We start from the raw sequence: 27,316 nt of genomic DNA on the forward strand, positions 1-27,316 counted from the left end.
AGCCTCACAAGATCAAGAGGAAACTGAGGCTGAGAGAAGGTACCTATTCACATCATACAGTAACAAAATCCACATCTCACCACTGCATCCTCAACTCCTTCTGGCTAAATATTTCTACATAAACAAAGTCAGTGTATTTAATGAAGTAGATGTTGGCCAATAAAATTACAACGGATCTTAAGTTTGGACAAGAAAAACAAAAAAATTTTTTTATAATACTGAAAGTGTAATTAGATACAGTAAAGTTAGATACAAACGTTACAGATAAACAATGCCTTAAAAAAAAAAAAAAGAAAAGAAACACAGCCTCTTTATTTTGGGAGTAAATGGGCTAAATTAAGGGAAGAAAGCGCAGGCAATTTTTAAAAGCCCAAATTATAAGGCACTTACAAAGATGCATAGTAATATTATTGAAAATAGTTTTACTGTGGGGAATATGTACTCAAATATAGCTGATGACTAGTCTTAAACAATGAGTTAAGCTATTTAAATGTTTAAGACCTATATCACAAATCATTACATTATTCCGAATATCCAACTTATCTCAAAGTTTTAAATCTCGAATGACCCAAATCCTTATTACTAATAAATTATACATTGAGGATATATTAATGAGGTTTTACAGTAGAAAAAGGATTAGGGAGGGGCATTAAAGTCCTTTAAGAGTTTCCATAAATGTGATCCACAAGAACTGGGACATGTTCCAAACTGCACTGTGTTAAAAACTGCCAAGCCAATGAACATTCAATCTTGGTTTCTTCAAATATAATGATGCTCTTTTAGTCTACCTCAAAGAAGAGAACATAAGATGATTACGACATTTTGTATTAGATTTCTAATCTCTGCTGTAATTTCTTCTAGAAAAATACCAGTGATGAGAAAATACACTCTTCATTTGTCCAACTTTTTTTTTTTGAGGTCGTCTCTTACTTGCACTAAGGCTCCCATTCTCAAAAAGAAATCGAAAGACTGATATACAGCAAGGCATCAAAGCATTCTTTAGAAGGCTCAGCAACCACTATGGATACTGCCAGGAAATCATTCCAAACACTCTCATTTTGAAAAAGGCAGCAGTCATAAGAGGGAGGGAAGTGGATGCTGTCAGAGGTGGCAGGTGTGTTTTGAGGCCAGCAGTGTTTTGTTTTTAATGTGGCACAGTTGCACGTCTCCAATTGTGTGCCACAAGGGAGCAAAACATCCAACGGCTTCTTAACTGTTTTACAATCATCACCTTGGAGGAAAAGAACACTTTGGTAAGATACAAGTTTGGCAACTTTTTTAGGCAGAAAAGCTGAACCGGTTAGAATACTTAAAAAAAAAAATCATGAGCTCCAGTCTAAAGAATAAAATAAAAATAAATAAGCTAAATAATAAATAATAAAAAATAATAAACTAAAAAATAAAAATAAAAATAAACTCCAAAAACAACTAGCTAAAGTGAAAGTAATGCAGAACTGGATGCCATGTTTCTTTTCTTTGAGGAGGAAGAGGTATGGGAAAGGAGGTACATTGTTGCTTCTTCCCTACACCTTTGTATAATGTAGATCTCTCTCTCTCTCTCTCAATAGCTTTCTTTTCACTTGTTACATAAAAGCAAAGTGTTACAAAAAGTAGACTCTTGCGGTATCTTCCCACAGTACTTCAAGTAAAATGGAAGAGATACATATGTCAGTTCTGCAGTGTCCCGTTAAAGAGGGCAGCAGTGTTGGGATAAAAACGAGTTAACATGCTCCTTGTAACTATGAATCCGCTTATGCTAAAAAGTATCAAGGTTTCATTTGCTTTATCCCAGACTCCACACTGCGCCCACAGAAGCTTCTCTTGAGAATGTTCTGTTCACCTTCAAAACACAACGTTTTATCGGAGTCACTTTACAATTTTGTGGCAAGTAAGGCGAAAGTCAAAAGCAGCCTCAAACCACCTTTAGTTAGTAAACTGAGGGGTTTGAGGCTCATTAAAAGTAAGAGGATCGGTTACCCTCTCTTGCCAACGTCCGGGATGAATCTCAAGAGTTGTGTTTACAAGGCATACACGGACCCACATCGTTGTGTGCGCCCGAGTACCTTAAACGCAGGAAGGATGTCGACCTACGGGGGAAGTCTCTGGAGTTTCGTGAACTCCTATGAAAAGGTGGGGAGGGACAGAGAAAGTAGTTCCGTTTTGATTTTTTGAGGTCACTTCTAGGGACTCGACCGCGAGCGCGTCCCGGTAGCGGAAAGCCGGGCCAGCGGCGGCCGACAACGGTCCCGCCCGACACGGCTCTGCCTCCTCCCTAGAAGGGCGCGTGGGCCAGGACCCGCGGTCCGCCCGCCGCCCGAGGTCGGGTGGACGCTTGGCCCCGCCCCCGCCCGCTCCCGACGACCCTCGGAGGCGGCGGAGGCGCGCGACTCACATGTGTGGGTTCCTCCTGAAGGCGTTAGTGATGTCCTTCACAACCCGCTGCACCAGCACCGCCACCTCCTCGTTGGTCTCGGCCATGTTGGCGGCGGCCGCGACAGTTCGGGCGCGCCTCCGCGTGAGCCGGGCCGCCGGCGAGAGTTCCGCGGAGAGCGAGCGCGCGCGCGCGCGCGCGTGCTTCGGCTAGGCCGCGCCCCCGCCGCCGCGGCCGCCGCCGAGCACTTCCGGGTCAGCCAGTTGGCGGCCTGGGCGTGGCGTTAGCTAGGGTTGGTGGCCTCCCAGTGAGTGGAGAAGTTCGCCTCCGCGCGGGTAACGGAGTTTCTAAGCGTCAGAGAAGATGCTGGCCATTTGTTTGCAAAGTTCTCTCAGGCCTCCGATTTTCTTATTTTAAGTTTTAGGCGAAACCTCAAGACACACTCCCAGAGAGTCAGACACCTTCCTGAACCCCCCCAGCAAGGTCCCCGGGCATTCCTGAAGGAATGTTCAACTGAGGATGCAGGGCTTCTTAACAGTTAGTCCCGGGCGTTTTTCAGAGCTTGTCCGCTTTATTTTCCCAGCCTGAGAGATGAAGAGGTCCAGAGGCATTGCGGCGGAGCGAGTCCCTATTTGACCGTGTTGGTGACCTCCTTTCTAACTGTGCCAGTTTTTGTCTCTGAACTTGAAAGCAGCCTTTTTAAAAGACATTAATTAAAATTCTTAAATTTATTAAAGGAAGAGAAAGGAAAGTGAAGGAAAAGTTATTTGCCATCTGTATGTAGGAAGTAGAAGTGAAATCGTTTTTAGATTTTTCGACTTCATTTTGTACTGCATTTGGTAGCCTTTGCGTCAATTTTGGAATTTAAAAAAAAGGATCAAGGCTCTGACAGGGTTTGTTCATAATAGCAAAAATAAATTTTTGTAGGAAAAACGAGCTTTCTAGTTTATTTAGGATTTTGAAATGCCATAACTAAAATTTTTGTGTATCAGGTTTTCTTTTGCCCCTCTGTGGTAGAAAAATCTGGCTGCCTTTGGTTCAGTTTTATTCTTCCACCCTTGAAATCTGGCCAGGTGCGGTGGCTCACGCCTGTAATCCCAGCACTTTGGGAGGCCAAGGCGGGCGGATCACGAGGTCAGGAGATCGAGACCATCCTGGCTAACACGGTGAAACCCAGTCTCTACTAAAAATACAAAAAAAAAAAAAAAAAAAAAAAGCCGGGCGTGGTGGCGGGCGCCTGTAATCCCAGCTACTCGCCACTGCCCTCCAGCCTGGCGACAGAGCAAGACTCCATCTAAAAAAAAAAAAAAAAAAAAGAAGTGAGATAGAAGTTTCACAAAATTGTAGCCAGCAAGGTGGGACAGGATTAAGAATTAGTAAAGTCGGCCGGGTACGGTGTCTCGTGCCTGTAATCCTAGCACTTTGGGAGGCCAAGGCGGGTGGATCACCTGAGATCAGGAGTTTGAGACCAGCCTGGCCAACAGGGTGAAACCCCGTCTCTACTTAAAATACAAAATTAGCCGGGCGTCGTGGTGCATGCCTGTAGCTCCAGCTACTTGGGAGGCTGAGGCAGGAGAATCGCTTGAACCCGGGAGACGGACGTTGCAGTAAGCCAAGACTGTGCCCTGCACTCCAGCCTGGGCAACAAAAGCGAAATGTCATCTCAAAAAAAAAAAAAAAGAAAGAAAGAAAAAAAAAGAGTTAGTAAAATCAAACAAAATTTAACCGATAACAAGTTCTGGAGTGAAGCAGTGAAAAGAGTGGAATGTGTGCTTAGATTCCAAGGCAAAAGACAACTTTAAATATCCTGATTAAGAATGTAAGACCAGTTCTTAAATTAAAATTCTTAAACTTAGTAAGTTTTCTTAATCAGGACCTTGCATCCTAATGGCAGTGGGAAATAAATCCCAATTTCTGGAGGCAGAGATCAAAGCAGCACACTCAGAAATAATGATTTTCCCCGAAAGGCTTTATTTAACAGGGAAAAAAGAAAACTTTGTCCCCAAATTTTGATGTAAAACAGCTATTTCAGAAACAGAATTCCTCTGTATGATTCTGTGTATGCCCTCTCCACATGCAACCTCTTTATAGTCATTTGAAAGGCATGCATTGTATCTTGTTTCCTCTAAGAATTCACAAATTGTTTTACCCCAATTATTAAGAATCTACTATGTTTAGAACTTGTTTTTTTTTAGAATTGGAGCATAATTAGAACTCTGAGCCAACTCTCTAATTTTACAGATAAGAAAACTGAAGTCCAAAGAATTTAAGATTTGAAATTCATAAATCCTCAATAATGATATATATGTATAGAAGAATAGGGCATAATAAATTCAGCGTGATTTTGTCGAAGGACTACAAGATTTATGTTCATTTATTGATAATAAAATACAGTAAATAACTTAAATGCCCAATGAGAGGGGATTGATTAAATTATAAATTTATATGGTAAGATGCTATTTAGTATTTGAAAATCACATTATAACTAGAAGAATATATACCAAAGTGTTAGAGGTATTTTCATAGGACAATTTGACTATGTAATGTAAAGAGCAAAGTAACATTTGTAATTTAAGAATTTTTTTTTTTTTGAGACGGATTCTCACTCTGTTGTGCAGGCTGCAGTGCAGTGGTACAGGTTCAAGCGATTCTCCTGTGTCAGCCTCCTGAGTAGCTGGTATTACAGACACACGCCACCACACCTGGCTAATTTTTCTATTTTTAGTAGAGACTGGGTTTCGCCATGTTGGCCAGGCTGGTCTCGAATTCCTGACCTCAACTCCTGACCACCCACCTCGGCCTCCCAAAGTGCTGGGATTACAGGCTTGAGCCACTGCACCTGGCCTAAGAAAAGTTTTTTAAATTATATATTAATAAGGAGCTGATATATTTGTTTGTTAATTAGCCAAATATCTTATGTGCATACTAATTTTCTTACAGATATATTGATTTTTTTAAGTGACCATGTCTATTATTATCATTTACATGGTTGTGAATATATTTTGACAATCTTCCTACCCACTCCCAAAAACCACACGTTTCTTATTTTAGAAGACTAATTGATGATAGAGGAAAATGTGGATATGTAATGACCAAAACAAGTACCAAATACAAATACAATACAATATAATCCTAATTTCATATATACCATACAAATTGTATGTAATATAGATATAATTGTACATATATATAAAATAGATGGGGGGGATACAAACTAAAATGTTAACAATGATTATCTCTGTATGATAGAATTGAGATAATTAAGACCAATAAATATATATTCTTTATACGTTTCTGGATGTCCCAAAGTTTTACAATGAAAAACCTAATGTATGTCTTGAGGACCCTGGAGGGAACGAGGACAGTGAGGTAGTTTTAGTGACTTTTGTGAAGAAATGAAGATGCCTTGTCATCCATTTCCATCTTTGCTTTGTATTATGCCGCTTACATTACTGACATGTTGTTTATAACTCCATTTATTTTTATTTGAATCTCATTTTCTGATAACATTTTACAATATAGAATTCAAATAGTACTAAATATGTTCTACCATGTGCTAGCTATTATTACGGAAAGAACAGTCTTATTTCCTCCATTACAAAAATTAAGTAGCCAAGTGGGGAGGCACACTTCTGTAGTCCTAGCTACTCTGGAGGCTGAGAGGATTGCTTGAATCCAGGAGTGTGAAGATCAGCCAGAGCAACATAGTGAGACCTCATCTCAAAAAAATTAATGCCCAATTTTGAATGGCTTATTATATTGTCATTGTGGTTACCTATATCTTAAATTTTGCAGACCTTAGCCCTATCCACTATCTTAAAATCTAAAATTTAAGAACTTACTAGCAAAGAAATAGTTGAAGGGTAACAAAATATTAACCAAGAAGCCACAATATTGATGTGTTTTATGAATTCTTAAGAAAAATCAACAGGAATGATGCCCATCTTTAAAATTTTTATTAGGCTGGGCGTGGTGGCTCATGCCTGTAATCCCAGCGCTTTGGGAGGCCGAGGCGGGCAGATCACGAGGTGAGAAGATCAAGACCATCCTGGCCAACATTCTGCTAAAAATACAAAAAATTAGCCGGGCATGGTGGCAGACGCCTGTAGTCCCAGCTACTCGGGAGACTGAGGCAGGAGAATGGCGTGAACCAGTGAGGCGGAGCTTGCAGTGAGCTGAGATCTTACCGTGCCACTGCACTCCAGCCTGGGCGACAGAGTGAGACTCAGTCTCTCAAAAAAAAAAAAAAAGTATTAAAGATTATTTCAAGAAAAGGAATAGAACTTAATAAATATACTTTAAAAGATATGTACATTAAACTTAAGATATTTGTATACTCTTTGCCTTGGTGTGTTGGTTTATTTCCCCAAGTATGACTTACTATATATTCAAGAACTGTTTAAAAATATACAAAACCACCCATGCATGGTAGTGCATCTATTGTTATTAGTTGATATTTCTAGCTCTTCATTATTCCAGTTTTGGGATAAAAATGAGAAAATACATGTGATAGCATCTTTGAACTGAGAAGCACTGTTCAAGTTATTTATTTCTATGAATAAAAGTGTCATTACTAGTAAATCCATATTAAAACATAATAGTAAACTAAGGCTAAGCTAGATAATTTCAATATGAAACTTGTTTAACACTTTTAAAGAGAATTGGTATACTGCAATTATAATTAATCTAGTTAAAGCATGAACGTTTTCTGTGCTGACAAAGTATGTAAATGTTATCAAGATGATAATAACGAAGATGACTTTAAATGACCAGTTAATGCTGATATTAGAACCCATAAAAATACAGGAATAAGGATATTAGTTACATAAATGGTTTTCGTTGCTGAGTAAGTGATGTTTTATTTTATTTGATAGTTCCAAAATATCATCCTTTTCCTTTGCCCTGTTCATCCTTCCTACCACAGAGGCCCAGGAGACTCATTATGTAATCTTTAGAAAAGAACAGAAGAAAATGTCTAGAGAGAAAGCGCCATTCCAGGATCTGCGCATAGAAACAGCTAAGGAGATGGGTATCTCTCAATGATGCAATTAGTTTCTCATGTACAGTACTGAAGATGTCAGATTGTCATAAGAATTTTCTTAGTAATGAAGCCTTTTAATGAATGACTAAATTTTTAAAGTATACAAATATAAGTACATCCTTAAGTTTTTTTCTGCTTATTTTTCAGTGTAACTGTGACAGAGGTGAAAGCCATAGACAGGTTCAAACATAACTGGAAATTTAGAAAGGGAGTAGGAACTTCATTTTGGCCACAGTAGAGGTTCAGTCTGAAACCTCTTCAGTAACTATCTAAAAGTAAGACAAGGCTATACCTCCTTTCATCTCCCTTCTAAAGTTAATTTTTCCATTCAGAAATTTCCTAATATACCTTATATCTCAGTTTCTTTCTGTTTCTATGTTTTAAGCTATGTCTGAGACACATCAAAATTATTAACACCAGGCCAACATTACCCATAGGAAATGATGAGCTTTTTTTGTTATTTGATTTATGCTCTTAATTTGCGGAATAATATTTATAGAGACTGATAGTGTGAATTTTAGGAAGGAATGTCAAATAATAAGACTCCAAATGATGGCTTCTGACTTTAAGCACTTTAATTGCTATGGTAAGTCCTCTGAGTCATCAGTGTGCAAAAAGGACAGTACAAAAGATAATCTCTTTGGTTTGTAGGAGGAAGAGGCTAAATACTATCCCTGAGAGGACAAGACGCCAAACAATTTGATTTATTCCATAAATTTTAATGAGTGATACTGTATATTAGACATTGTGCTAGCTGCCGGGTATTCAATGGTGAGAGAAACAGAAATGGTTCATGCCTTCTGTGGGACTTACAGTCTGATAGAAGAGATAAACAATATTCAAGTAAACAGACAAATATCTAATGAAAAATTGTAATAAATGGCACAAAAGGAGAAAGCAGGGTACCATGGTAGATGATAAAAGTGTCAGGGTAAGGACATAGCTTTGGATGCTGTAGTCAGAGAAGCCTGCTCTGGGTGGTGATGTTTAAGCTGAAACCTAAAAGATGAGAAGAAACCAGCCCTGTGAAAAGCAGGGAAAGAACCTCACTGGCGATGAAACATTAGGGTGAAGGCCTAAGAACAGAAGAGCTAACAGCATGTCTGAGGAATTGAAAGAAGGCCAAATTAATAAGTTTTACCAACCTTACAGCGTTTGTAAAGTGATTTCAGACTCAGGATGGTGGTTACCCAAATGACAACAATGAAAGTGACTGCCTAGTTCCAATTTTTTTCCATTCTGTATACTCTGTGTTCTTTATTGTACTACACTGAACAGTTTTCTGGGCTGAATGTTAAATATGTTTGCAGAATAAAAACTTATGTATTATGAAGTATATAGTTAAGGTCCTGTCAGGAAAACAAGTCATACTCTGTATTCTAAGTAAGAAGGGTTTAATATAAGTCATTTGAGGCTTACATACCTGTTGGAAGGGTGAGGTAACAAGTCAGGGGAACCGTCATCAAATATCTCAGTCTTCAGCAATAAAACAGGGGACTATACCTTGTCCAGAAGCTACTTCAAGTCTCAAGAACCTCTAGGAAGCTCCTACCAGCCTTTTTATGGCACCTACTCAAGTGTTTCTCAAGAAACTCATCTGGAAGGGTGTCAGACCTCATGCTGGCTCTCTGTACATGGTTCTCCTTGCAACTGTCCCTGGAGAATAATGGTCTCTTCTTTCTGCTTTCCAAATCTTGTGTTCTTACTAGCAAAATCTGCTATGTTATGAAGGAGAATTTAGAAAGGGGTAATGATAATGCCCGGGTGACAATCCCAAGTTGCCAACAGACAATTCAGTACAGTTCACTCATTTTGCTTTGGTGAGTGAAAAAAATTGTGAGGTTCATTAGGGGTAATAGTAAGAGAAGCCACTGGCCCTTGGTCCCTGGATACATGTATTCTAGGTATGGAAAATATGACATAATGCACTGGATGGTGCTTCAGATTGCATATCGATCTTGTAAGACAGCACCACAACCCACATTGTGCTGCCCAATCTAGCACTGTATTTGCGACTTCAATAGGTCATTCTGCTGCCTAATTAAGTAAACTGCTTTAGAATGGTGGGGTATGTTATGGTCAGTGAATCCCATGGGTATGAACCCTATTCCTGTGCTCCTTTTGTTTTAAAATGAGTTCGTTGGTCAAAAATTAGGTATGCTAGTTATGTATTGTTGTGTAACAAATAAACCTCAAGCTTGGTGGCTTAAAACAATATTATTATTTCTGGCAGTTCTGTGGATTGACTGGGACCAACTGGGCAGTTGTTAGTGTCATGCAGTTACAGAAAGATAATGGCTGGGGCTGAAGTCATCAAAAGCCTTGACTGGCCTAGATGTCTGATTATTTCTTTACTCACATGTCTGGTGCCGTGGTGCTTCTTGTTCTCTCTTTTCAACTGGCATCTCATGCTCCAGGGCTTTTCAGTGCATAGTGAGCTCAGGAAATTATACACAGCAGCTAACTTCCAAGAGGCAGGAAATGAGAGCTCAGGTTGGTTAAGGGTATAGCATCAATTTTGCAATATTAAAATGGTCAAAGCGGTCACAGTACTTCCCCAGAATCAAGGGGATGGAGGAAGTCCCATGGGATAGTGTGAAGGTCACATTGCAGAAGAGAATACGGGATAGAAGGTGGTGCTTTGCCTGTCTTGAAAAGAAAACCTATCATGTGTTAATTGGGGTACTGTATTAGGCTGTTCCTGCATTGCTGAAAAGGAATACCTGAGGCTGGGTAATTTATAAAGGAAAGAGGTTTAATTCACTCATGATTCCACAGGCTTTACAGGAAGCATGATGCTGGCATCTGCTTGGTGTCTGGGGAGGCCCCAGGGAGCTTACGATCATGGAGAAGGCAAAAATGGAGCAGGTGTCTTACATGGTGAGAGTGGGAGTAAGAGAGAAAAGGGGGAGGTTCCACACACTTCTAAACAACCAGATCTCATGTGAACTCAGAGCTACAGTTCCCTAATGAAGGGGATAGCACCAAACCATTAATGAGGGATCTGTCTCCCACGATCCAAACAACTCCCACCAGGCTCCACCGCCAACACTGGAGACCACATTTCTTTTTTTAAAAAACTGTTTTTATTTTTATTTTTTCTGAATACATAGTAGTTATATGTATATATTAATGAGGTAGGAAATGACATTTCAACATGAGATTTAAAGGGCACACATATCCAAACCATATCAGGTATCATGATTGTAAACAAGGCATTCAGTATATCTATGGATAGTGATGAAGAAACTGGGGCAGGAAAACGTCAAATTGCTGTCCTGATGATGGAAGAATCCATTGTAAACAACCTGCCATCAGGTAGCTTGTTGGTTACTTTTGGTCCCTGTTGTTGAAAGCTTGGGCACCTAGCAATGACTCTAACAAGATCAGCTTTGCATGGGGGTTGGAGGGGGAATAAAACCTGCATTATTGCACATAGGTATAATCTCTATGGCCACTATCATCATGAGCCCATAAAGCAAACATTGTCATGGCTAGGGAAAGAGGCTGAGTATCAGCTGTCGAATGGAACACTTTGTCCTGATTATTGAACATTTTCTGCAATGGATGGCCTTTTTTGAGCATTCATATGGAACACAAATAACACCAGAATCTATGCCTATTCAGAGAGGTCTCTCCTCATACCTCTTCCCCAAACTTCTTTATCATCAATTACCAAATTTTGCTAATTCCTGTATAATTAGTTCATACATTGTATTAGTCAGGGTTCTCTTAGAGGGAGAGAACTAATAGGATATATATATATCCTATAGGATATAATACATCCTATTAATATATATATACTGAGAGAGAGACAGGAGTTTATTAAGTATTAACTTACATGATCGCAAGCTCTCACAATAGGCTGTCTGAAGCTGAGGAGAAAGGAAGCCAGTCTGAGTCCCAAAACTGAAGAACTTGGAGTCCGATGTTCGAGGGCAAGAAGCACCCAGCACAGGAGAAAGATGTAGGCTAGGAGGCTAGGCCCATCTTGTCCTTTGAGTTTTTTCTGCCTGCTTTATATTCGCTGGCAGCTAATTAGGTTGTGCCCACCAGATTAAGGGTGGGTCTGCCTTTCCCAGCCCACAGACTCAAATATTAATCTCCTTTGGCAACATCCTCACAGACACACCCAGGGGATCAATACTTTGTATCCTTCAATCCAATCAAGTTGACATTCAGTATCAACTGTCACATAAATATACCAGAGTCCCTGACTATTTAAGCAAACTGTTAGCCACTGTCCATGAATCAATGTTGACCTACTCCTCTGCCATGTCTCTTTTTAGTCTAAGTGGACTGCTAGATATACAGTCTGAAGTTCTGCCTACTTGGAGAATCTCCCTTCTCAGTTTTTAAAGACTATTTCTGAGTGAGGCTGTCATGCTAAAGCCATCCACTTTTGGGTAGTACCAACATATTGTGGAGAGCTGTTTGGAAACCAAACGAGGCCCAAATTTTCTCTTCCTCAGTCACATGTCTTAGAGAATTCTCCATGAGGCCATATATGTAGATCAAGGGAGAGATATCAATGCAATAGGAGTAAGTACAGTCATTCCTCAGTATCTGTGGAGGATTGTTTCCAGGATCCCCGTGGATACCAAAATCTGTACATGCTCATGTTGCTTATATAAAATGGCACAATTTTTGTATATATCCTATGCACATCTTCCTATATAGTTTGCTTTCATTTTGTTTTTTGGTTTTTTTGAGATGGAGTTTCGCTCTTGTTACCCAGGCTGGAGTGCAATGGTGCAATATCGGCTCACTACAACCTCCACCTCCCGGATCCAAGCGATTCTCCTGCCTCAGCCTCCCAAGTAGCTGGGATTACAGGCATGTGCCACTACTTCCAGCTAATTTTTTGTATTTTTAGTAGAGATGGGGTTTCACCATGTTGGCCAAGCTGGTCTCAAACTCCTGACCTCAGATGATCCACCTTCCTTGGCTTCCCAAGTGCTGGGATTATAGGTGTGAGCCACTGCGCCCAGCCTATACTTTAAATCATCTCTAGATTACTTCAAATACCTAATAAGATGTAAATGGTTGTGATACTATATTGATTCTTTTAATCTGTATTATGTTTTTATTTTTTCTGAATATTTTTGATGATCATTTAGTTGAATCCAGGAATGCAGAACCCACTGATACTGAAGGTGTCTGGGTCACTTACTCTTGCAACTTGTGTCTTTGGGAACTGTTTGAGCCTGATCTTGTATATCTCATTTACAGCATTGTGGTCCTGAGTCAGGTAACACCGTAGCTCTCTATGGAAAGCTCATGTCACATGACTAGTTAGTGTTTCTTAGTCAGATATTCAGTCCTGGGGGCCCAATAGCAACCCCAGAACTGTTTCTCAAAAGTGTAATGCTTATCAACGAAAAGGGTTGGCTTTTCCCCCAAAACCCAAGGGGTATTGCCATGGCATTTTTTATTTGCTACTGTTAGAACATTTCAATGTGCTCTTTCAGCACCATTCAATCTGCTGAGTCATGTGGCCCAAGATCAGCTTGCGTAAAAGCTTAGAGCTGCAACAGAAGCTTCTGTTGCTCTGGAATCCATTCAAATCTATGGGTTACTCAGTAAGTGACTCAAAGTAGAACATTCAACTAGGGTATATGTCACAATTTGAATCCAAAGTGGCCCTTGTATCTCCTTCTCAGTGGTAGAGCGTGCAAGATGAAGCAACTTGCCCTTCACCTTGGTAGAAATGTGCCATGCCCCAACTAATGGACTCCTAGAAACTTCACTAAGGTGGCAGCCCCTTGAATGTTTTAAGGGTTTATCTTCCATCCTCTGTCATGCATGTGTCTAGCAAGATATCTAGGGTACTTCCGGCTAATTCCGGCACACAAAGTTGAATCCCTCAAAGTAATAAAGGAGTAAAAGCCCTCATTATATTCTCATAGACTCCTTTATATATCAAATGCATTTAAACAGTTGTCTAATTAGTTCCATATCTTTATCCATCTACAGAGTGTAAACTTCACAAGGGCTGGAACTGTATTTGTCCTGTTTATTTTATGTACCACTGTGTATGTTGCATTGCAATATAGTGGGCTCTGAGTACTTAAATGGATGGATGGATGAAAGGAAAGGATGGGAAACAATAGGGAAGGGTAGAATAACCTACATGTATAAATGTAATAAAGAAATAGTAGAGGAAGTCACTTGGAATTTAGTCAGAGGCCTAATCATGAGGAACCTTGAGGCCATATTTTGGCAGTGCCAAGGTGGGCAGATCACTAGGTCAGGAGTTCAAGACCAGCCTGGCCAACATTGTGAAACCACATCTCTACTAAAAACACAAAAACTAGCTGGCTGTGGTGGCATGTGTTTGTAATCCCAGCTACTTGGGAGGCTCAGGCAGGAGAATCGCTTGAACCTGGGAGGCAGAGGTTGCAGTGAGCCAAGATTGCACCACTGCACTCCAGCCTGGGTGACAGAGCAAGACTCTGTCTCAAAAAAATAAAAAATAAAAAATAAAAAATTCTGAAGAGTTAGAGCCATTGAAAGCATTTATGCTTCTTTGTTGAAATCCACTCATTCTTCAAGAGTGTTCTTATTAACTTATACATTGTTTTAGTTATACAAAAATATATAAATGCACACACACACACACACACACACACACACATATATATGTATATCTACGCTTCTACACTCCTGGGTTTTATCACATAACAAAATGAGATAATCCATTTCATCTTTATTGTTGTTTCCCTGGTACCTGGTACAGTTCCTGAATATAGTAAGCACTGCAAATGTAGTGCTGAGTCAGCTGAACAAACAAAGACCCAATTCCATTGCCACCTTTCCCATGAAGTCTTCATTAATCACCTCAGTTCGAAATGCTCTCCTAGAAATAGGAATGCTTTTACACTATTGGTGGGAGTGTAAATTAGTTCAACCATTATGGAAGACAGTGTGGTGATTCCTCAAGGATCTAGAACCAGAAATAGACCCAACAATCCCATTACTGGGTATGTACCCAAAGGTTTATCAATCATTCTACTATAAAGATACATGCACACATATGTTTATTTCAGCACTATTCACAATAGCAAAGACTTGGAACCAACCCTAATGCCCATCAACAATAGACTGGATAAAGAAAATGTAGCACATATACACCATGGATAAAGAAAATATGGCACATACACACCATGGAATACTATGCAGCCATAAAAAAGAATGTGTTCATGTCCTTTGCAGGGACATGGATGAAGCTGGAAACCATTATTCTAAGCAAACTAACACAGGAACAAAAAACCAAACACCACTCATTCTCATTCATAATTGAGAGTTGAACAATGAGAACATATGGGCACAGGGAGGTGAACATCACACACCAGGGCCTGTCGTGGTGTGGAGGGTAAGGAGAGGGATAGCATAAGGAGAAATACCTAATGCAGATGATAGGTTCATCGGTGCAGCAATCCACCATGGCACGTGTATACCTATGTAACAAACCTGCACGTTCTGCACATGTATTCCAGAACTTAAAAAGTATAACAATGAAAAAAAAAAAAAAGAAAAAAGAAATGTTTTCCTATAATCTTGGACTCCACTGTACTTTGTATAGCCTTTGTTTGGCACTTTTCATATATGACCTTGTTTTACAGTTATTTTTGTAAATCTCCAATATCTTTTTCTAAGTTGAAGTCATTGTCAGATTCATTTTTGTAACCCAACAACATGGTACAATTCCTTATATGAGGCAGATATTAAGTATATATGTATTGAATGAAAAAAAGAGACAATGTATTTACTTTTTTATTGTTCATGTTATGAGTAGCAAAGAATTAATGTAATGAGAATCATAATTCTTAAAATTTGTCATCAATTTTCACAATTACCATAGATATATTTTATTCTCTAATTCGATGTTATTTTTTCACCAATTGTGTGAGCGTGGAGAATATAGGAAAACCTTCATTTTGTAAAAAGTTATAAATAATTATGTAAGTCTTTTTAAAATTATTTTTTAAATTGAGATAGTCACAAAACATAAAATTCACCCTTTGAAGCATGTAATTTAGTGGTTTTTAGTGTATTAACAAGATTATACAACCATTACCACTAATTCCAGAATATTTTGTTTTCTTTTTTTCTTTTTCTTTTTCTTTTTTTTTTTCCTGAGACAGATTCACCGTCTGTCACCCAGGCTAGGGTGCAGCAGGGCGATTTTGGCTCACTGCAACCTCTGCCTCCCGAGTTTGAGCAATTCTTCTTGCCTCAGCCTCCCGAGTAGCTGGGACTACAGGCGCCTGCCAACACGCCTGGCTAATTTTTGTATTTTTAGTAGAGACGGGGTTTCACCATGTTGGCCAGGCTGTTCTCGAACTCCTGACCTCAGGTGATTCACCCGCCTCAGCCTCCCAAAGTTCTGGAATTACAGGCTTAAGCCACTGCACCCAGCCAGAATATTTTCATTATTCTTCTCCTCCACTCCCCCCTCCCCCTGGACGTAGCTTTGATGAAGGTTCTTGCTTTGTCTCTTCAGACTGCTTTTTCTTGCCCTTTAGCTTGCCTTGTAATCTTTTGCTAAAAACTTTGTATAATGTATGGGATAATAGAAAAGTTATAATGGTAATGTGGCCAGAAGCTGGGCTGTGTTTAATGTTTGCTGAAACCGTAAGCGCCAGTGGATTCAGTTTCCTCAGGTGTACTTGTATCTTTCTTCCTTGTTATCTTTAGGTTTTCCTAAGAACTTCTTAGATAGAATCTGTGGCCTGTCACTTTTTTAGTTGAAATATATTGGTATAAACTGGAGCCTTGCAGGTGTGGTGGTAAGGTCCTATGGGAAAGGAATCTATAATTTTGTGATTAACTCTTAAGTCATTTAGTGGGCCTGAGTCCTTGGGCTTTGACCTTCAGTAGTGCTTCTTAGCCTTTTACATTTCTTCTCTTAGGTGAGATAGGGAAGCTAAGGGGCTGGGATTGGGTAATTGCCCTTTCTTTGGTCAAAAGACCTGGTAGCATCATTTCATTTGGAGCATTGGTTCTTACTATGAAGATTGCTTTGGGTATATTTCAACATGCCCCTCCCCTTGACTAAAATGTGAAGGTGTTGTTCTGGGGTCATCTCCATGAAAGCCTGGTGTGGTTGCTGGAAGTAAAATACATAAAAGTGTGGGAGACCCCTAAGACTGGGCCCCCAAGGGTTTTCTTAGTTTAGAGCAAGTCCACATTCAGGCTCTAGCAGTTGGTCAAGATTACCACTTAAATGTTCATACCAGTTTATGGATTCAATGTCTTCTGCTCCAGGTAAGCTGTTATCAGCTGTGATTCTCTGTATTTTCTTCTCTCTAGATTTCTGCGTGGCAGTTTGTTCTGTGACCTTAATTTTTTAACAGGTCTAAGAAAAGTAATTGATTTTCAGTTTCACCTTTTGTCTTATTGTAAGGATGAGAGTGAAGACTTTGAAGCTTTTACATGTTGGAGCAGAAAGCAGAATTCTTCCAAACCTTTTATTAAAGGGCTAGATAGGACATATTTTAGACTTTGTGAGTCACATACTGTGTTCCAATTACTAACACCTACTGTTATAGCATGAATGCAGCCCTAGCAATGCAGAATGAATAAGAGGCTCTCTATTTTGCTGCTGTTTTCATTTATTTCTGTTCGATCTTTACTATTCCCTTCCTTTTATTTACTGTGGGTTTAGTTTTCACTACTTTTTCCAGTTTCTTCTTTTTGGCTACTTTTCATTTGAAAAAATTTTTATTTCAATAGTTTTGGGTGGACAGGTGGTTGCATGGAAAGGTTCTTTAGTGGTGATTTCTGAGATTTTGGTGCACCCATCACCTGAGCAGTGGACACTGCACCCAATATGTTGTCTTTTATCCCTCACCCCCCTTCAACCCTTTCCCCCAAGTCCCCAATGTCCATTGTATCATTCTTATGCCTTTACATTCTCATAGCTTAGCTCCCACTTATAAGTGAGAACACACAATGTTTAATTTTCCATTCCTGAGTTACTTCACTTAGAATAATGGCCTCCAACTCCATCCAGGTTGCTGCGAATGCCATTATGTCATTCCTTTTTATGGTTGAGTAGTATTCCATGGTGTGTGTGTGTATATATATATATGTATATACATACATATACACACATATATACATATATACACATATATACATATATACACATATATACATGTATACATATATACACATATATATACATACACATATATATATGTGATATTTTCTTTATTTACTCATTGGTTGATGGGCATTTAGGCTGGTTCCATATTTTTACAATTGTGAATTGTGCTGCTATAAACATGCATGTGCAAGCGTCTTTTTCATATAATGACTTATTTTCCTCTGGGTAGATACCCAGTAGTAGGATTGCTGGATCAAATGGTAGTTCTACTTTTGGTTATTTAAGGAATCTCCATACTGTTTTCCATAGTGGTTGTACTAATTTATATTCCCACCAGCAGTGTGGAAGTGTTCACTTTTTACAACATTCACGCAATATCTGTTTTTTTTTTTAATTTTTAAATTGTGGCGATTCTTGCAGGAGTAAGGTGGCATCTCACTGTGTTTTTAGTTTACATTTCCCTGATAATTAGTGTGTTTAGCATTTTTTCTTGTTTGTTGGCCATTTGTCTAACTTCTTTTGAGAGTTGTCTATTCATGTCATTTGCCTACTTTTTTGATGGAATTTTTTTTCTTGCTGTTTTGTTTGTGTTCCTTGTAGATTCTAGAATTAGTCTTTTGTTGAATGCATAGTTTGCAAATATTTTCTCCCATTCTGTGGATTTATGTTTACTGTGATGATGATGATGATGATGATGATTTTGCTGTGCAGAAGCTTTTTGGGTTAGTTAGGTCCCATTTATTTATCTTTGTTTTTGTTGCATTTGCTTTTGGATTCTTGGTCATGAACTCTTTCCCTAAGCCAATGTCTAGAATAATTTTTCTGATATCATCTTCCAGAATTTTTATGGTTTCAGGTCTTAGATTTAACTTTCTGATACATCTTGAGTTGATTTTTGTATAAGGTAAGAGATGAGGATCCAGCTTCATTCTCTGCATCTGGCTTGCCAATTATTCCAGCACTATTTGTTGAATAGGGTATCCTTTTCCCACTTTATGTTTTTCTTTGCTGTTGGCTGTAAGTATTTGGCTTTATTCCTGAGTTCTCTATTCTGTTCCATTGGTCTACATGCCTATTTTTATACCAGTACCATGCTGCTTTGGTAACCATAGGCTTGTAGTATAGTTTGAAGTTGGGTAATGTGATGCCTCCAGATTTGTTCCTTTTGCTTAGTCTTGCTTTTGGCTGTGCAGATTCTTTTTTGGTTTCATGTGAATTTTAGGATTGCTTTTTCTAGTTCTGTGAAGAATGGTGGTATTTTGATGGAATTACATTGAATCTGTAGATTGCTTTTGGCAGTTGGTCATTTTCACAATATTGATTCTCACAATATTGATCCCATCCATGAGCATGGAATGTGTTTATAATAGTTTGTGTCATCTATGATTTCTTTCAGCAGTATTTTGCAATTTTTCTTGTAGAGATCTTGCACCTCCTTGGTTTGGTATATTCCTACGTATTTTTTTTTCAACTATTGTAAAAGGTGTTGAGTTCTTGATTTGATTCTCAGCTTGGTCATTGTTGGCATATAGCTACTGATTTATGTATATCAACTTTGTATCCCGAAACTTTACTGAATTAATTTATTAGATCTAGAAGCTTTTTGGACGAGTCTTTAGGGTTTTCTAGGCCTACATTAATATCATCAGTGAACAGCAACAGTGTGACTTCCCCTTTACCAATTTGAATGCCCTTTATTTCTTTCTCTTGTCTGATTGCTCTGGCTAGGACTTCCAGTACTATGTTGAATAGAAGTGGTGAAAGTGGGCATCCTTGTCATGTTCCATTTCTCGAGGGGAATGCTTTCAAATTTTCCCTGTTCAGTATAATGTTGGCTGTGGGTTTTTCACAGATGGTTTTTATGTGTCCCTTCTACGCCAACTTTGCTGAGGGTTTTAATCATAAAGGGATGCTAGATTATATCAAATGCTTTTTCTGAATCTATTGAGATGATCATATGATTTTTGTTTTTAATTCTGTTTATGTGATATATTACATGTGTTGACTTTCGTGTGTTAAACCATCCCTGTATCCCTGGTATGAAACCCACTTGAAAATGGTGTATTATTTTTTTGACATGCTTTTGGATTTGGTTAGCTAGCATTTTGTTGAGAATTTTTGCATCTAGGTTCATCAGGGATATTAGTCTGTAGTTTTCTTTTTCTTTTCTTTTTTCTTTTTTTTTTTTTTGAGATGGAGTTTCACTCTTGTTGCCCAGGCTGGAGTGCAATGGTGCAATCTTGGCTCACAGCAACCTCCACTTCCCGGGTTCAAGCCATTGTCTGCCTTAGCCTCCGGAGTAGCTGGGATTACAGGCATGCGCCACCATGCCTGGCTAATTTTGTATGTTTAGTAGAGACGGGGTTTCTCCATGTTGTTCACGCTCATCTCTGTAATTTTCTTTTTTTATATCCTTTCCTAGTTTTGGTATTAGGCTGATGCTAACTTCATAGAATGATTTAGGGAAGATTCCTTCTTTCTCTGTCTTTTGAAATAGTTTCTTTAAGATTGGTACTAATTCTTCTTTGACTGACAGAATTAAGCTGTGAAACCATCTGGTCCTGGACTTTTTTTGTTGGCAATTTTTAAATAACTGTTCTAATGTCACTATTTATTATTTGTCTGTTCAGAGTTTCTATTTCTTCCTGATTTAATCTAGGAGGGTTTTATATTTTCGAGAATTTATTAATGTCCTCTAGATTTTCTAGTTTGTTCACAGAAAGGTGTTCATAGTAGACTTGAATGATCTTTTGTATTTCTGTGGTATCAGTTGTAATATCTCCTGTCTTGTTTCTAATTGAGCTTATTTGGTCTCATTTTCTTGGTTAATCTTGCAAATGGTCTCTCAATTTTGTTTATCTTTTCAAAGAACCAGCTTTTGTTTCATTTATCTTTTGTATATTTTTGTTTCAATTTTCTTTAGTTCTGCTTTGATCTTTGTTATTTCTTTTCTTCTGCTGGGTTTCAGTTTGGTTCATTCTTGTTTCTCTAGTTCCTGGAAGTGTGACATTAGATTGTCTATTTATGCTCTTTCAGACTTTTTGATGTAGGCATTTAATGCTATGAACTTTTCCCTTAGCACAGCTTTTGCCGTGTCCCAGAAGTCTTGATTTTATTGTTGATCCAAATATCATTCAGGAGCAGATTATTTAATTTCCATGTATTTGTATAGTTTTGAGGGTTCCTCTTGGAGTTTGGAACTCCAAAGGATATTCCATGCAAATGGAAACCCAAACCAAGCAGGAGGAGCTATTTCTATGTTAGACAAAGCAGACTTTAAAGCAACAACACTTAAAAAACACAGTGAGGGACATTATACAATGATAAAACAATCAGTCTAACAGAAAATATCACAATCCTAAATATATATGCAACAAATACTTCTGTGTCCAGATGTGTTATTCAATTTGCATAGAATATTATTCCACTGTGGTTTGATAGTGTACTCGATATAATTTCAATTTTCTTAAATTTATTGAGACTTGTTTTGTGGCCTATCATATGGTCTATCTTGGAAAATGTTCCATGCGCTGGTGAAAAGAATGTATATTCTGCAGTTGTTGGGTAGAATGTTCTGCAAATATCTGTTAAGTCCATTTGTTCTGGGGTATAGTTTAAGTACATTGTTTCTTTGTTTACTTTCTGTCTTGATTACCTGTCTAGTGCTGTCAATGGAATATTGAAGTCCCCTACTATTATTGTGTTGCCATCTTTCTCATTTCTTGTGTCTAGCAATAATTGTCTTATAAATGTAGGAGCTCCTGTGTTAGATGCATATATATTCAGGATTGTGATATTTTCCATTGGACTGATCCTTTTTATCATTATATAATATCCCTCTTTGGGTTTTTTAACTGTTGTTGCTTTAAAGTATGTTTTGTCTGATGTAAGAATAGCTACTCCTGCTTGCTTTGGGTTTCCATTTGCATGGACTATCTTTTATCACCCCTTTACCTTAAGTTTATGTGAGTCCTTATGTGTTAGGTGAGTCTCTTGAAGACGGCAGATACTTGGTTGGTGAATTTTTATACATTCTGCCATTCTGTATCTTTTAAGTGGAGCATTTAGGCCATTTACATTCAATGTTGCTATTGAGATGTGAGGTACTGTTATATTCACTGTGCTAGTTGTTGCCTAAATACCTTGTTTGTGTGTAAGTGTGTGTTATTGTTTTATAGGCCATGTGAGATTTATGCTTTAAGGAGCTTCTATTTTGATGTATTTCGAGACTTTGTTTCAAGATTTAGAACTCCTTTTAGCATTTCTTGTAGTGCTGGCTTGGTAGTAGTGAATTCTCTCTAAACATTTATTTGTCTGAAAAATAATTTATCTCTCCTTCATTTATGAAGTGTAGTTCTTAGCTGGCAATTATTTTGTTTGAGGAGGCTAAAGATAGGACCCCAGTCCCTTCTGGCTTGTAGGGTTTCTGCTGAAAAATCTGCTGTTAATCTGATAGGTTTTCCTTTATAGGTTACCTGATGCTTTTGCTATTAAGATTCTTTCCTTTGTCTTGACTTTAGATAACCTGATGACTATGTGCCTGGGTGATGATTGTTTTGAGATGAATTTCCCAGGTGTTCTTTGAGCTTCTTGTATTTGGATGTCTAGATCTCTAGCAAGGCCAGGGAAGTTTTTGTTGATTATTCTCTCAAATATGTTTTCCAAAATTTTAGAGTTCTCTTCTTTCTCAGAAATGCCAATTATTCTTAGGTTTGGTTGTTTAACATAATCCCAGATTTCTTGGAGGCTTTGTTCACTTTTTAAAATTCTTTTATTTCCTTCATCTGATTGGCTTAATACAAAATCCTTGTGTTTGAACTCCAGAGTTCTTTCTTCTACTTGTTTGACGGTATTTCTCTAAGTGTGTTTTTCATTTCCATAAGTTTTGATTGTTTTTCCTTTATGATATTTATTTCTCTGGAGCATTTTTCATTCCTATCTTGTATTTTTTAAAGATTTCTTTAAGTTGGTTTTCACCTTTCTTGGGTATCTCTTGGAGTAGCTTAATAATCAACCATTTGAATTCTTTATCTGGTAATTCCGAGATTTCTTTTTGGATTGGATCCATTGCTGGGGAGCTAGTGTAGTCTTTCGACGGTGTTATAGAACCTTGTTTTGTCATATTACCAGAATTACTTTTCTGATTTCTTCTCATTTGGGTAGACTATTTCAGTGAAAAAATCTGGACTCCAAGGGCTGCTGTTCAGGTTCTTTTGTCCCATGGGGTGGTCTCTTGATATGGTACACTCCCCCTTCTCCTAAGGATGGGACTTCCTGGGAGCCAAACTGCAGTGTGTGTAATCCCTAGGACAACTACCAAGAATATAACTCAAAAACTAAATACTGTAGGGCTGGGTGTGGTGGCTCACACCTGTAATCCCAGCACTTTGGGAGGCCAAGTTGGGTGGATCACATGAGGTTAGGAGTTCGAGACCATCCTGGCCAACATGGCAAAACCCTGTCTCTACTAAAAATACAAAACAAAAAAAAAATTAGCCAGGAGTGGTGGCGCATGCCTGTAATCCCAGCTACTCCGGAGGCTGAGGCAGGAGAATCATGTGAACCTGGGAGGTGGAGGTTGCAGTGAGCCGAGATTGCACCACTGCACTCCAGCCTGGGTGACAGAGTGAGACTCCATCTTAATAAATAAATACAGCAAAAGAAATGACAAGGTAACTTAAATGGTACACATAAAATAACTATTTAACATAAACAAAGGCAGCAATGGGGGAATAGAAGAACAAAAAGACACAAGGCATAGAAAACAAATAGCAAAATGCAGCAAACATAAATCATTACTTTTCAGTAATTACATTAAATGTACATAGAAGAAACTCTCCAATTAAAGACAGAGATTGACAGAATAGACTTAAAAATAGATCCAACTGTATACTGTCTACAAGAGTATACCATTTAAATTACCTTGACATTTCTTTTACTGTATTTATTTTTTGAGTTATATTCTTGGTGATTGTCCTAGGGATTACAATTGAAATTTAATTTTATAACAATCTATTCAAAATAATAACATAATTACAATCATATTAAAAAAAACTTTGCTCCTACAGATCCTCATCTCCTTCTCCTTCCTTTGTGTTGTTATTGTCATACAAATTACATCTTTATATATTATCTGTCCAACAACATTGACTATAATCATTCCTTTATAGAGCTGTTTTAAAAATTAGATTTTATAAAAAAGAGTTCCAAACCAAAAAATACATGCATGCAGACCTTTTATATTTATTTAGTTACCTTGACTGGTGCTCTTTATTTTTTCATGTGAATTGAGTTGCTATCTAGTGTTCTTTCATTTTCTCCTACAGGATTCCCTTTAGTATTTTTTGTATGGCAGGTGGGCCTCTGACAAATTCTCTCAGTTTTCTTTATCGGGAAAGTTCTTAATTTTTTCTTCATTTTTGAAGTATAGTTTTGCTGGATGATGAGATTCTTGGTTGATAGTCTTTCTTTCAGCACTTTGAATATGTCTGCCCACTGCCCTCTGACTTCCATGTTTTTGATGAGAAATTGGCTGTAAGTTTTATTAAGGATACTTTGTGCATGATAAGATGCTTCTTTGTTGCTGCCTTCACATTTACTCTTTGTTATTGACTCTGGCCAATTAGATTATAATTATATTGTTTTACAGATATATACATATATACATATGTATCTGTATATGTATACATATATAATTATAATGTTTCTAGTTGTGGCTGTCTTTGAGTTTATCCTACTTGAATTTTACTAAGCTTATTACATGTACTGATTAATAGTTGCATCAGATTTTAGAAATTTCCAGTCATTCTTTCTTCAACTATTCTTTCTACACCTTTCTCTTCTCTCCTTCAAAGACTGCCATGTTGCTTATGTTGTTATGTTTGGTGATGTCCCACAGGTCTCTGAGGCTTCATTTATTTTTCTTCAATATTTTATTTTTTTGTCCATTGGATTTGATCATCTCAATTTATCTATCTTCATGGTTCATGATGCTTTCTTCTACCTGCTTAAGTCTTTACTTGACCCCATCAAGTGAAACTTTCATTTCTGTTATTGTACTTTTCAAGTCCAGAGATTTTTGTTCCTTTTCTATAATTTCTATCTTTCTCTTTTTAAAAAAAATTTCTGTTTGGTGGGACATTGGTCTCATACTTTCCTTAAGTTATTTATTTGTTTATTTATTTATTTATTAGACAAGGTCTTGCTCTGTTGCTCAGGCTAGAATCTGGTGGCTCAATCATAGCTCACTGCAGCCTCAAAGCTCTGGGCAAAAATGATCCTCCTGCTTCAGCCTCCTGAGTAGCTAGGACTATATGCCTGTGCCACTATGCCTGGCTAATTTTTTAGATTTTGTGGAAATAGGCTATCACTATGTTAGCCAGGCTGCTCTCAAATTTCCGGCCTCAAGTTATCCTTCTATCTCAGCCTCCCAAAGTGCTGGGATTACAGGCATAAGCCATTGTGTCTGGCCTCTTAAGTTCTTTAAACATGGGTTTCTTTACTTACTTTAACATATTTAAATTAGCTAATTTAAATTATTTGTCAGGTGCAGTGGCTCATACCTATAATTCCAGCACTTTGGGAGGCAGAGTCAGGTGGATCACCTGAGGTCAGGAGTTCGAGACCAGCCTGGCCAACATGATGAAACCCCATCTGTACTAAAAATACAAAAATTAGCCAGGCATGGTGGCTCACATCTGTAATCCCAGCTACTCTGGAGGCTGAGGTATGAGAATCAATTGAACCTGGGAGGCAGAGGTTGTAGTGAGCCAAGAGTCCACCACTGCACTCCAGCCTGGGTGACAGCGTGTGACTCTGTCTCAAATAAATAAATAAATAAATAAATAAGTAAATTAGTTGTCTGGTAAGTCCAACCGTTGGTTTTCCTCAAGATAGTTTATTTTTACTATGTTTCTCCCATGTATGAGCCATACTTTCTTATTTCTTTGCATATATTATAATTATTTTTGTCAAAACTTGGACATTTAAAATAATATAATATGAAAACGCTGGAAATCAAATTCTTCCTCCTCTGTAGGATCTGTTGTTGGTTGCTGCTTATTGTAGTAGATAGTTGTTTATTTGGCAACTTTTCCAAATTGATATGGTAAAGTCTGTATTCTTTGTTATTTGTTGCCAGTGAAGTCTCTGCTTAGCTAGGTTAGTAATCAAGTAATGATTGGATAGTGATTTTCTTAAATGCCTGCAACCAATAAGACTCCAAGTCTTTTCTGAGATATTTTATATATTTATGGTGGCATGCTTTCAACATTCATCCAGGCAGTTAACAAAAAGTTAAACTTTATGTTCTCCTTGCAAAGAGCCTCCATTTTAGCTAGAAGTGAGAGGGGTTGAACCTTCTCAGGATTTTCCTGAGTATTTACAGAGTTGTAAATATATGCTCTTCCTTCTAGATTGCAAGAATATGTTGAAGCTTTTCAGAATCTCCTACAGACGTCTAATTCCCCAGACTTCCCTTTTAACCTTTTTGGCTAGCCTGTTGTTGCCCCAACCATTGTATACAATTTTAGGCAATTGCCCTTAATTGTTTTTGACAAGTGCATCTTATATGGTTTGAATGTGTGTCCTCTTCAAATCTCATATTGAAATATAATTTCTGATCTTGGAGGTGTGGCCTAGCGGGAGGTGTTTCAGTCATGAGAATAGATCCCTCCTGAATGGCTTGGTGACCTCCTATGGTAATGATGAGTTCTCACTCTGGTAGTTCATGTGAGAACTGATTGTTTAAAGGATTCTTGCACCACCTCCTCCCTCTCTTGTTTCTTCACTTGCCATGTGACACACTGGCTCCCCCTTTGCCTTCTGCCATGATTGTAAGCTCCCTGAGGCCTTACCAGAAGCTGAGGAAATGCTGGTGCCGTGCTTGTACAGCCTGCAAAACCTCTTTTCTTTATAAATTACCCAGTCTCAAGTATTCATTTATAGTAATGCAAGAAAGACTAATGCAGTCCCTAAGGATATGGCTGTTTACACTGAATGAGCTCTGAGTCAGATTAAATAAAGACAAATTTGTGGATGTGGTCTTCCAGGGAACCACCAACAGATAAAACAACAATCCTCTGGGAACAGGGCTTTGAAGGAAGCTTAGCTCCATTCTTCCCTCTACAGGCTGCTGGTTTTCACCATGATTGTGAGCTGTTCATTTTCAAGGTGCTGAATAGCTGAGAAGGAAGAATAGGAATAGGGTAAGTTACAACACAAAGCTCACTGTTCTTATCAAGTTTCAGTTGTTTTTCTTGAATAAATATTTCCTATATTTTTGCATTTGATTAATTTCTAGAATTCTGAAAAATTCAGAAATGTCTGTCAAGTTTTGCACTGTTGCTCATCGCTTTTAGGTACAGAAAGAATTTTTGGAGTCTTTACTCGCCATTTTTACTGATGTCACCTAGCTTCATCCTTATTCTTGAAAGGTATTTTCACTGAGTTTAGAATTCCCATTTGGCAATCTTTTTCCCCTTGCGTATTGAAGAATATCTCACTGTCTTTTTGACTCATATTTTCTTTGCTGAGAAGTCAGCTATCAGCATATAACTCCTTTGAAAGTTATCTGCTAGTTGTTTTTTTCTGGCTGATTTTAACATTTTTCCTTTTGTCTTTGGTAATACATAATATCAGTATGACATTTCTAGTTATGGTTTTATTTTTATTTGTCCTGCTTGGAAATCACTAGGCTTTTTAAACTAAAGAACTTGTGCATTTAATCAGTTCTATAAAACTCTCAGCCTATATATTTTAAAATATTGTCTCTGTACCCTCCTCTTTTTCC

At 38.0% G+C, this 27,316-nt stretch overlaps 1 protein-coding gene and 1 long non-coding RNA gene across 9 annotated transcripts in view; one reads left to right on the forward strand and one right to left on the reverse strand.

Moving 5' to 3' along the window:
* PTAR1 (protein prenyltransferase alpha subunit repeat containing 1) overlaps positions 1 to 2,623 on the reverse strand; it is a 50,567-nt gene extending 47,944 nt beyond the window's left edge. For 4 of the 6 annotated variants that reach the window (XM_054658159.1, XM_009456704.5, XM_009456703.4 and 1 more), the window contains exon 1: positions 2,393 to 2,610. In XM_054658159.1, coding sequence (XP_054514134.1) covers positions 2,393 to 2,478 — 86 coding nt within the window. In that variant the 5' untranslated portion in view covers positions 2,479 to 2,610. Of the gene's footprint in view, positions 1 to 2,392 lie in introns of all 6 variants that reach the window. The other 2 variants (XM_528318.9, XM_063787757.1) reach the window with 2 other exon arrangements.
* LOC107976672 (uncharacterized) overlaps positions 2,618 to 27,316 on the forward strand; it is a 37,262-nt gene continuing 12,563 nt past the window's right edge. The window contains exons 1-4 of one of the 3 annotated variants that reach the window (XR_008537064.1): positions 2,618 to 3,011; positions 7,296 to 7,400; positions 7,560 to 7,687; positions 26,656 to 26,732. This is a non-coding gene — a long non-coding RNA (uncharacterized LOC107976672). Of the gene's footprint in view, positions 3,012 to 7,295; positions 7,401 to 7,559; positions 7,688 to 26,645; positions 26,733 to 27,316 lie in introns of those variants that run through there. The other 2 variants (XR_008537065.1, XR_001720777.4) reach the window with 2 other exon arrangements.

Source organism: Pan troglodytes, chromosome 11, assembly GCF_028858775.2.
Source record: "Pan troglodytes isolate AG18354 chromosome 11, NHGRI_mPanTro3-v2.0_pri, whole genome shotgun sequence".
NCBI classification, from domain to species: Eukaryota; Metazoa; Chordata; class Mammalia; order Primates; family Hominidae; genus Pan; species Pan troglodytes.